The sequence below is a fragment of the Athene cunicularia genome (genome assembly GCF_003259725.1).
Source record: "Athene cunicularia isolate RWA chromosome 26 unlocalized genomic scaffold, athCun1 chr26_part1, whole genome shotgun sequence".
Taxonomy (NCBI): Eukaryota; Metazoa; Chordata; class Aves; order Strigiformes; family Strigidae; genus Athene; species Athene cunicularia.
The window spans coordinates 469,666-480,980 of NW_020799136.1; the positions used below are offsets into that span (position 1 = coordinate 469,666).

General features: G+C 60.9%; 1 protein-coding gene and 1 long non-coding RNA gene across 3 annotated transcripts; one reads left to right on the forward strand and one right to left on the reverse strand.

The window, feature by feature from the left end:
- The first annotated feature begins 6 nt into the window (after positions 1 to 6).
- On the forward strand, positions 7 to 2,085 carry LOC113488835. Of its 2 annotated transcripts, none has more exons than XR_003399978.1 (2): positions 7 to 969; positions 1,146 to 2,085. It is a non-coding gene; the product is annotated as an uncharacterized LOC113488835 (long non-coding RNA). The 2 variants fall into 2 exon arrangements; XR_003399979.1 differs by lacking the exon at positions 7 to 969 and adding an exon at positions 1,019 to 1,081.
- A 286-nt stretch (positions 2,086 to 2,371) lies between these two features.
- On the reverse strand, positions 2,372 to 8,524 carry ETNK2 (ethanolamine kinase 2). Its single transcript, XM_026864094.1, has 8 exons — positions 8,507 to 8,524; positions 7,507 to 8,015; positions 6,906 to 7,043; positions 5,565 to 5,707; positions 5,366 to 5,449; positions 4,825 to 4,994; positions 4,092 to 4,165; positions 2,372 to 3,922 (listed from the first exon to the last, which is right to left on the reverse strand). Exons 1-8 carry the CDS (start codon positions 8,522 to 8,524, stop codon positions 3,850 to 3,852), a joined length of 1,209 nt encoding a protein of 402 aa, XP_026719895.1. The 3' UTR covers positions 2,372 to 3,849.
- Between the last annotated feature and the right edge of the window lie 2,791 nt (positions 8,525 to 11,315).

Genomic DNA, 11,315 nt, shown 5'->3' on the forward strand with positions numbered 1-11,315 from the left:
GGGGGGGCCGAGGGGGTGGTGGGTGGGGGCTGGTTGCCACCAAAAAGGAGGTCACAGCATCCCCCTGATGGGTCGGGACTCGGCTGAAGGGCTGCGCTGGGAGCAGAGGTGACCCCGGCGGGTGGGAGCTGCTGCCTGCAGATGGGTCCCGCGAAGGTGAGCACCCAGTTTTGGGGAGCACGGGGGCGATGGGGTGCTGCATGGGGCCATGGTTAGGACGAGCTGACCCCGCTGAGCGAGCTGTCGAGGGCTGGCACAGCCTCGCTGTGGCGGCAGGGGTGTAGGGAGCTCAAAGCCACCTGGCCTGGGGAAACGGGTGCCACCGGCTGTCACCCACCTGCAGCCCCCCAGGAGTTCCCTGAGGGTATCGGGGTGCAGGAAAACCCCCAGAGCATCTCCCAGCCCTTGTGGGTCCCTTGCAGAGAGCGTCACCTGCAGCTGCCAGCGCCCAGTGCTGGGGACACAGGATGGGGACACGCTTGTCCCTCAGCCCCGCCTGACCTCTCCGCCGCTCGGTCTTTGGAGCCTGCCAGCAAATTCCCGTGGAGCCATTTTTAGCTCTCGCCTGGCCCGAGTGCCAGCCAAGGGCTCCCAGGAGCCCTTTATACTCCTGACAGCTCTGGCCCACTTTGTAAATAAAGAGGGTGCCTGTTCCCTGGCTGCGCCGTCACCCCGTCCCCCCGCTGGCCCCTGCCCCGGGCACGAGCCCCGGCTGCGGTGGGTACGTGCCCGGTGGCCCCTGGGCACCTCTTCTCCCTCCCGCACCCCAGCCCTGCAAGCTGCAGGCTCCACCCGTGGGCCGCAGCGTGGAAACCAGGGAGGGAGAGAAAAATAACAGCGATTACAAAAATAAGGAAAAAAAAAAATTCTTAAAAAAAAATACCCCAACTTGCTCCGGTCAGAGCTCAGCCCAGGGGTGTTTGGGGTAGAGAGGGGCTGTGTGGCCGGCTGTGCATGCACGGTGTCCGGGTGTGTGTGCACGGTGTCTGGGTGTGCATATACAGCATATATACAGCGTCTGGGTGTGCGTGGATGGTGTCTGGGTGTGTGCAGTGTCTGGGTGTGCATATACAGTGTCTGGGTAGGTGTGCATGGTGTCTGGGTGTGCATGCATGGTGTCTGGAGGGGGAGAGTGTAGTGTCCAGGTGTGCATGCACAGTGTCTGGGGGTGTGTGTAGTGTCCAGGTGTGCATGCACAGTGTCTGGGGGTGTGTGTGTAGTGTCCAGGTGTGCATGCACAGTGTCCAGGTGTGCATGCACAGTGTCTGGGGGTGCATATACAGCGTCAGGGTGTGCAAACACAGTGTCAGGTTGTGCATATAGTGTCCAGGTGTTCGTACCCAGTGTCAGGGTGCGCATGCACAGTGTCCAGGTGTGCATCCCCAGTGTCTGGCTGTGCATTCCCAGTGCCCGGGTGTCTGTGCACGGTGTCCAGTTGTGCGCAGAGTCCGTGCACCGCCCTGTGGCAACAGGCAGAAACAGGCAGCAGGGCTGCAGCCCCAGCCTGGCCTCCAGCCCAGCACCACTGGGGGTGCAGGAGGAGCCCTGGCTCCAGCCTGCAGCCGGGGGGCGGGGGGGACGAGCCCTGCAATAGGGGTTTTGCAGCAGACCCACATCCTCAGCCCGTGGGGGGGTGTCCAGAGCAGCATCGGGGTGCCAGTGCTGCTCCCCTGCACCCCAGGGGGCTGCCGGCAGGACGTTGTTTATCCAAGGGAGCATCCCGCCTCCCCGCCCACCCAGCAATCACCTCCCTCCTCTCTTGCCCTTCGTCAGTGCTTTATTTATTCCCCCTCCCTGTGCTGCTCTGCCTGGGCCCGGGGTCCCTGGGGAAGGGGTGCTGGCCCCCAGGGTGGGATGGGCTGTGCTGCAGAGGGGGCTGGAAGCAGAAGTGCCCAACAGAGATGCAGCTCTTCCTTTCTCTCTTTTTTTTTTTTTTTTTTTAAAAAAAAAAAGACTGTAAATATAGATAGAGCTTTATTTTGTTAATAAGACGATGAGTAACTTAACCTGTATATTTCACATACTTGTTTACAATTGTCCCCCTCCCTACCCCTTGGCACAATAAAGGTGACTTTTTGGAGCGGAGATCTGGGTCTGGACTTCACCAGCCTGGGGTGGGGAGAGCTACGGGCTGGGCAGGGCGCCCTCACCCCAAGTACGGATGGGGGGTGCTTTGTTTCCCCCCTTCCAGCACAGCCCCCTCCTCAGGCTCTGGCTCCCTGCCATGGTTTCGCTTGTGCTGTTTCTCGGCATTTGCTCCTGCCCTGTGTGCCCCTTCTCCTCCCACCTCTCATCAGCCTTTCCCCAAGGTCTCACCCCAGGTTTGGGGTTCAACCTCTTCCACCCGGGTGCCCACTGCGGGGGGGGGGGGGGGCACGATGAAGATGAGGGATCAGCTCAGCAGAGACTGTCCTCAGCACCAGGACATCGCCCTGGGACAAGGACGAGCCCCGGCAGTTGCTGCCTGCAGGAAGGGGCAGCGAGGGCACCTGAAGGGAGGTCAGGAGCATGGAGGGACACCAGCAGCCCACCCTGGGAGGAAATACCTCCACCAGCATCTCTGCTCCGGCACACCAGTCCCCACAGACCCACCATCCCCTATTTCCAGCTACCAGCAGCTTTTATTTTGCACCGAAACAAACACCAGATGCAACAACAGTCTTGCTGGGGCAGGTTCCCGTGCCCGTGTGGAGTAGATGGCCACCCTGTCCCCATTACCACTCGCCGAGCAGCCAAGGCAGGGGCAGAGGGGTCTGATTTCACCCCCCAGCTGATGCACAACCACTGTCGTGAGCTGGACAGTGCTCAGCAGGTCAGGATTGCCCTCGCAGAGCCTGGGGCCAGGAGCAGGGGGGGAGCAGCCGAGTGTTGACAGGGGATGAAGCTGTGCACTCATGGAGCGGGTCAGCTCTCTTCAACCTCCTGCCAGGGGGTCCCACGCAGAGACACAGCCAAGAGAGGAGCACAGAGACAGTGCCCGTGCGAGGGGCAGGACGGACCCCCCCGCCCTGGCCCTGGGGGAGACGGGGAAGGCAGAGCTGGGAGCCTCTTGCTCCAGCAGCACAGGGTGCTACGAGGGAAGCCGTGATGGGAGCTAATGGGAGTCTGGGAGATGACAGCCGTGGGGACAAGCAGAGCCAGCCGTGGGCTGAGCACAGCGTCGGGGCGCAGGCACCCAGCACCCGCCAGCAAAAGCCCGCTGGTCCCAGGGCTCATGGCTGGCGCCTCCCCTTGCTGCTTTGCACCATCCGAGTTGGAGCACAGCAGCACCCACCCCCTGTGAAAAAGGGTGCTGTGCTCAGAGACAGTCCCGAGCCCAGGATCAATACTGACCAAAAAAAGGTGCTGGTTTGGGGGTGGGAGCCCAAGTGGCACTGAGGAGGCAGGGCAAGAGGGGACGGAGGGAGCAGCAAAGGCGATGGGCACAGCTAAAGCAACTGGGCAGCTCTGGGGGGGGTCCTGAGCAGACGGGGGGACCCGTTTCCCCCCTCGGGGACGGCACAGAGGGAGCAAACTGGGTGCCAGGCCAAGCAGCAGTAGTGCCAGCAAAGCACAGACCTGCCGGGCACCGGGGCCGAGCCGGGCTCGGCGTTAAGGCGGTGGTAAGGCTTCCTGGCGTAGGCAGGGGCCTCTCCGAGGCCGTGGTCCTCTCCAGCGTCTCACGGTCCAGTCTCAGGTATGTCCAGGGTCTCCTTTAATCGGTGGCCGGGTCAGAGCTCCTCTCCTCCACCATCCCACCATCAGGACCTGCCCTCGCCCCCGGCTGGGGTGGGGAAGGGGCGAGGGGGATGCGAGGGCTGTGGACGCAGCAAGGACAAAAACATCTCAGGGTCTCACAGGCCAGAGATGCTATTTAGAGATCTGCAGGGCTGTGACCACCGGCTTCATCTTGAAGTACTGTTTAAACCTTAGCTTTGCATATCTGCCGAGAGAGGAGAGGGACAGACATGAGACACTCATCCCCCTGGCCCCGCGTGCCCTAGCCACAGAGGATCCCTCCAGCACGGAGGGACCATTGGGATCCTCTTGCTCCAGTCTTTTAACACTGAACTGCACTGGGAGCGAACGCCCCCCAGCCCCAGCAGACTCACCTTAAGAAGTTAAAGTCTATGGTAGAGTATTTATCCTGGATCAGGCCCCAGCACGCCCAGAGGAAATGGGATGCCTGTAACAGACCAAACACGGATCAGAAACGGGGCCCACAGGATGAGCCGCTCGTGCCTCTCCTGGCCGGGTCCCAGAAGTCCCGTGGCTGTGACGACAGGACGCGGGGTGGCAGCCAGCTGGAGCTGGCCTGCACGTGCATTTTTATATGTTCCAGAGGCTGGTCCCAGCCCGGACAAGAGATGAGCAGGAAGGATGCTGAACAGCTGTGCAACACGCTCAGGGTACCAGCCTCTGTGTTGGCAGCCGGGATGTCCCTCCTGGCAGCTCTAGCCAGGAAACCACTGACATTTTGCCCTAAGTTTCCAGAAAATTGGCTCCTCCTGCCCATGCCCATACTAAAGAGGATTTCCTCATTCTTGGCTGTGCCTGGCCTCTCTGAAGGGATGCCCAAGGCCACAGCTATCAGAGACACGCTGTTCCTTGGCATCCTGTGGGATGGCAGGCAGCCAGTGCTATCTTTGACCTTGCCCAGGGGCTCAGTGCCTCCGAGGTGCAGTCGGGCTCTTTGGGGCAGCCTCCTGCCCCAGGTGCCCCCAAACCCCCATGGCTGGTACCTGCACCCCCATCCTCACCCGCCGAGCGGCAGCTGGCTCACCCAAGAGCCAAGGGAAACCAGTCCCACAGGGAGGTCGTGTCCTTCCCATCTCCACCACTCACCAAAGAAAACTTGTTCACTTGCACGTAGAGAGCTTCCAGCTCCTCCTCGGACACCCCCGTGCCTCCTCCGTCCCCCTGGGTGAGCTGCTTGTAGGCCTGCAGGTAGGAGTGCAGCCACTGCAGCTGGGTCTCCTTGCTGGGGTAGAGGCGATAATCCACCTCCTTCACGCCTGCGAGGGGAGCCGGGGTCAGCGATGCCCGGGGTGGGGGGGCAGAAAGGTGAAAGGGAGGGTTTCTCTGGTGCAAAGTGCCGTGACCACAGGGCTCTCCCCACGCACAACTGGGTGAGTGAAGCCCCTGAGGCTCCTGGTGTGCTCGGGGTCACTAACCCTTGGGCTGGTGTTGCAGCCAGGCTGCTCCCCACCGCCCACAGAGACCCTCCCCTCACACAGCCCTCTAAGCCCGAAGAGGAGCTCCCCCATCTCCCACCACGGGACCGGGGATACAACTTCCTCCTCCTCCCCCAAGGATGGGGAGACCCCGGGGCACCCGATGCAAGTAGGGGAGAACCTTTGGTGCCCCGAAGAGGAGCCCAACTCACCTGCAAACTCATTAAAGTGGTTTCCAATGTCGAAAGCCTGGTAGTTGTAGCCGGTGTACTCGTAGTCTATGAAGCGAACGTGCTCTGTGGAGGCAAAGGCCGGGGCTCAGAGAGGGGCTGGAGATGGAGCTGCCGGCCCCTGGGGAGGTGGGCGAGGGACAGACCCCTCCTCCAGGCGTGCGAGGCTGCTGCCACGAACCTTGTGTCCCATCGTAGATGATGTTTTTGCAGAGCAGGTCGTTGTGGCAAAGCACGACGGGGGACCCGAGCTGGGAGAGCGTTTCCTTCATCCAGGCCAGCTCCTCTTCAAGCATCTCCAGGCTGGGCACATCCTGCTGGAGGCTGGGGAAGGGGACGGGGTGGAGTCACTTCTGCTCATGGGGAACCTCCCGTGGGGGCAGAGCGTTGCCCCCTGCTTCCCTCCATGCGTTTGATAAACGAACTCATCAGTGACACAGAGCGGGGCTAACGAGGCCATTTTTGGTGGGGAGGCCAGGAGTAGCTTGGACATCCTCCGGCGTGCTGGGTGGTACCCAGGGTGCCCGCAGACACCTCGGTGCAGCCTCAGCCCTTCCCTTCTCCCCACGAACACCCACATCCATCCCTCAAATTCACCCAACCAGCCACCGAGCCCCGCAGCGCTCGCTCCCAAAGCACCCAGCTAACCCCCAGGCAACGGGAATATTTTGGACTCTGTCAGGGCACGTATCCTCTCCATAACCTCAGAAGTTTCTATTCCAAGAAGCGAGCCAGTTAATGATTACCTAATTGGCTGCACTGAAGGTGCAGGCTTGGGTAAAGTCTGCCTGCAGCGGGGTGAGTGCTGAGAAAAGCCCTGCAGCCTGCCACTGCTGCTCAGGGAACAGGTTAATTATTCGCTTGCCTTTGGGTTCATTCACCTCCACCATCTCTGGGGGCTGTGCACATCCTTCCCAGACACCCCGGCACTCACCCGGCATGAACCCAGGCTCCCAGAAACGGGATGAACTGATTTGAAGTGAGAACTGGCTGCTTTAATCTATACTGCGTTTCCAGCATCCCCTCCAACACCAGCTCAACCTTGCTGCTCAGAACCCCGCCATAAGAAGGGCTTGAGCTTCAGCTTATTCTAGGGAGGGCTTAAAATGCAGGCTAGATTTGCAGGGAGGAGGAGGAGGAGGCGGATTATTAACAGCAGGTGGGAGTCTGGCTCAGGCTGGATCCTACCCGGCTGCTGGAGAGACACAACCCCGAGCTGTCTCTGCTCTCACACAGCAAAGGGCCCCCGCCGACAGGAGGAAGGGTGCGTGGAGATGCCTCCACCCCACCTGCTCTTGGGGGCTTGGCCACACATTTGCTCATGGAGGGATCATGATGCCGAAGCAGCAACGTGGCTGGGTCCAGCCCCAACACCATCCCCAGCCCCTCTCCCCCCCCACAGAGGCTTTACCTGGGAACCGGGGCTCTTCCCCCCCCGGTCCCGTACGGGGAAGACTTAGAGACGGGTGGGCAGCGGATGCCCAAGCCATAGCCTGGCTCTTTGGGATCCCTCTGCCTTTACCTGGGGTTGGATACCTTTGGGCTGAGATCCGTCTTCACGAGGGTGAGGTATTTGTGCAGCTTCTGCCAGAGGATGGGCTTGGGGAGGCTCCCGTTGGCGTGGATGGCGTGTACCCGGGCCATCTCCTGGGCCACCAGCCTGGAAGGAAACACGGACACACGGGTGAGAGGTGGCCGTGCAGCAGCGTCCCCCAGAGGAGTGCTCCACAAAACCAGCCCTGAGGGGGGTTCCCCGAAAGCCGTGTTTAAAAACGCAGGCTCAGCGCAGCTCAGACTCCCCTCACTTCAGCTGCAAGCCTCGGAAGTGTATCAGGACCCTGCCTGGTCAAAAGCAGCGTTCACCTTTCCAGGGCAAATTCAGGTGAAAGCTGTGGTTCTCGTGAAATCTCTACTCACCCAAAGCTGATGCTTTAAAAACACATTGATAAACCCGGCTGTGGGTTGGCCCATTTATCCCCCAGGTTTGTGCACATCAGCACTGGTGAAGGGGGGAGCTGGAAACACAGAGCAAACCCCCCCCCATGCCCAGAGAAGCCCCAGTTCCCCCTTCCTGTGGCTCCCCCCTAGACCCGCACACCCCAGGACATGGGGGTCCTGCACACCTGAAGATGTGGGGGTCCCGCACGTGGTCGGGCCCCAAGGCGATGCCCGGCAGGAACTGGTAGCAGAGCCCGTTGTGGAAGGCGCAGTAAAGGTCAGGGGCGCAGCCGTGGGCACGCAGCACCTGGAAATTCCTCAGCTCCGTCTCCCGGTCCACGAACAGCTCCGTTTTCCTTCCGTAGACACGGACCAGCACCGCGTCCGCCATGTCCTCGTCCGTGTAGCAAGCCACGAGCTTGTTGGTGATGCCATCGGTGAAGAGCTGGAGGGGGAGAAGGGCGACAGAGACGATGCCTGTATGGCCCTGCCACGCCAAAGGGAAATCCCCTCCCACCAGCAGACCCCAGGGAGAAAACAAAGGCAGGAACAGGCAACGGGCAAAAGAGAGCTCGAAGCAGCAGTGCCCACGGCAGCCAGGAAAGCTCCCGCAGCAGATGGCACGAGTTTGCAAGGCCTCGAGGCTCACGCATGCACTGGGGCTCTGCACAGGGCCACAGGCACAAGGCTTCAGCTACACAAAGCTGACGGTTTGGGTGGAAATCCTGCCGGTTTTCACCTGGAAGCTCGGGAATAGCTGTGGCCAGATGTGCCGCCAGCACACTTGGCACCCGAGCGGCTCCAGGAATCACTCCCCTCAAAAAATCAGCGCAAATCTTTTGGCACAAAATGAATTTTAAAAAAAAAAAAAAATCAAACCCAAAAACACACAACCCAGCAAACAACGCGGAGCAAACACCACCACCCCCCCATCTCCTCCTCCTGACCCTCCCCGCGGGGCCGGGTTGCTGATAGGCAGGGACGTCTCTGCTGGGGACGTCTCGTGTCATTGCTCTGATGGCTCCTCACAGATGGAAAGGGAGTTTTGTTCTCCCGTTGCCCCAGCCTGGCCGCCTGCCCGCGCACATGCGGGGGCTGCCGCCCGTGCTGGGCTCCTCTCCCCATCCTGCCGCGATTTTCGGTCCCCTCCGGCGCACCGAGGGGTTTGGGTCCCCACGGCCTCACGGGAAACCCCTGCCCCATCGTCCCCCACGCAGGGAGGATGCTCAGCCCCACACGGTTCCTGCTTGGTGCATACCGGGGTGCCGCTGCTCCCCAGGAAAGTGATTTCCTGCTCCCCCTGGGGTTCGGGCAGCTCCCGGAGCAGGTGTGATGCTGGCGGAGCGGGAGCGGGGCGAGGGCACGTGCTACGGCAGCAGCAGTGCTCGGGGGTGGGACAGCTAATTTTAGACACCCCACTCAGCAACCCACGCTCCTATAGAGGGTGCCTATATATAGGGTTCCCCATGCAGTCTCCCGAGGGAAACTCAAAGCGCTGGAATGAGACACCCCAAGTCAGACAGCTCGTTACACAGCTGGTTGGTGTTGGATTCGCGGCGAGCACGGCAAGCGGCGAGCCAGCCGCCACGGCCCCGGCGGGCTGCAGCTGGGGCGGGCTGAACCTTCTCAAGCAACTGGGTTGCTTTTCCCAAGGCAGATCACCCGTGTCTCCACGATGGTGCCACACTCTGGTCTCCTCTCCTTGTCCTGCCAGGCCCCAGAGGCCAGAAATTCAGCACGGACAAGGTGTCATGGCCCATCCATGCAGAAGAGGGAGCAGCCTGGGGCCGGTGCTCTCCATCAGCCACAGGTGAATGGCTCCACCTCAAGATGCTCGGCACCTCCTCGCCCGCAAAGTCCCTGGCACTGCTTTGTTTTGCTGCTTGACAGCCCAATCAGCCCTTTCCAGTGGGTTTAATGGGATTACCGAGCCTTATCCCCTCTGAATTCCAGGCCACTAACTTTGGAGACTCCCACGTGGTTCGTCCTGCACACACACACGCAGGGGTTCGCCTGGTTTGGAGGTGGCAGCTCCTCCAGCTCCCGAGCGTGGCTGCTTGGGAGACGCCTGGTGCTATTTCCTTGCGGATCCGAAGTGCAGTCAGCTATCAGCAGGGTCGCAGCGCCGCTACCAGCCCAAATCCTTCCCTGCTGTGGCTGTGTGACAGCAGGCAGTGGGGGGGGGGAAACCGAGTGTGACTCCACACCAGGAACCTTGCAGCAATTAAACATGAAGCAAGACCCAAGCCTTGTGCAAAGAGGCTGAAGCGAAGCAGCTCCATCCAACACCCCAGTGATGTCCCCGCCATGAGACCCCGCTCGGCTTGCACCCCCAGCACCACTCCTCAGCCCGAGAGGTGGCCAGTAGCCCCAGGGCCAGACTGCAAAAAGGGCACCTTGTGGCCCAAGTGGGGCTAAAAGCATCCAGCCGTAGCGGAGTCCTTGCAGGGTTTTGCCTTCACATCGCTGCTGCTCTCCTTATCTCCGGGTGAGGGATGGAGGAGTGCATGCTTCCCTGGGAGCGTGGCTGGCTGACTCACCCACGCTGCCTGTGCCTTCCCAGCACGGGGGGTGCCTCGGCCCAGGGACAGAGCTTAAAGGATGAGGAGCAGGAGCCCTGAAAGTGGGCACAACCTGGAGCACAGGGGGCTGAAGACCCCAGTAAGAAGAGGGCAAGACGGGAGAAGGCCAAGCACCCAGATCCTTCCTTCCCATCTTCCACACCCTGCCTCAAGCACCGGGAGATTTTTTTCTGTGTCACCGGCACAGCCTGGTACAGCCCCTGCAAGCAGCTGTGCACTGACACGGTGCAACGAGGTGGTGTGAAGCGGGCACCGCTCCAGTGCGCCGAGGAGAGCGAACAGGAACACTAATAGGAACCAGCTGAGGACCAGTGCACCGCTCCAATCCCCTCCCGAACAGCCCGGCAAGAGCAGCGAAGGGAAACGCAACCAGAGGTTTTTTCTTTCCCCCCCCCCCTCCGCAATTCCAACGGGTTTTTTTTGCCTTTTTTTTTTTTTTTTTTTGTAATTAAAAACACACACACGCACAGACAAGCTGCTGTTGAACACTGACCCCCTCCGATGCCTGGAGAGAGCCTGGATACCGGAGAGCTGGGGTCCTTCTCACACAACCATCGCCACCGAGGTCTGTGCTCGGTGCTGCACAGAGCCCGAGACATTTCCTGCCCCTACAACTTTGTGCTCCGAGGAACTCGAACTCCGAGCTTCCTGCCTATTGCCATCTGCCCTTTCATATGTATTTTCCTGCAGCTCCTTGTATTTAATTACACTTGGCTATTAATACATTTTTAATGACTGTCCAGGCACACGGGAAGCATGTGCCTTCAGAGGACACACATACACACGTGTGTATGTTTGAGTGCACCCAGCTCCGCCACCTCCACACTCCCGTGCCCATTGCCAGGAGCCTGGGGAGGGCACAGATGCCACCCCCGAGACCTGGCACCCCCAGGCAGAGGTGAGGAGGGGGAAAGGGACTCCCATGTTCAGGCAGTTGCCAGCCCCGCTCTCCCAGCCAAGCCCCGTCCCATGCAAGGAGCTCTGAGCCCCGCTAAATCCCATCCGCACCTGGGCTCGGCTCCTGCCTCCTGGCAAAGGTGCGAGCCAAGTAACCCAAGCGAGACCTGCTCCTGGGAGCAGCTACTCCTGCGAGCAGGGGCCTGGCAGCACCGGCTGCAGGCAGGGGTGCGGGCAGGGGGTGCAGCACCTGCAGGAGAGACTCAGGGGGGGACCGGCGGTGCAGCCACCCCAGCACCCCCCCAGCCTTCACCCACTTTGGCAGCCTCGAGGAACCCTGGGGACACACAGTCCCAGTCAGCACTCTGTGACCCTCGGGGGGGTCCCCAAAGCCAGGGTCGGGGAGGGGGATGTCACACCTTTGCACATCCCATCGGCCCCGGTTACGCTCTAAGAGTGGAGATCTGGGGGTCAGGGGGCGGGATGCTGTACCCTCCCTGCTTAGCAGGTTCTAT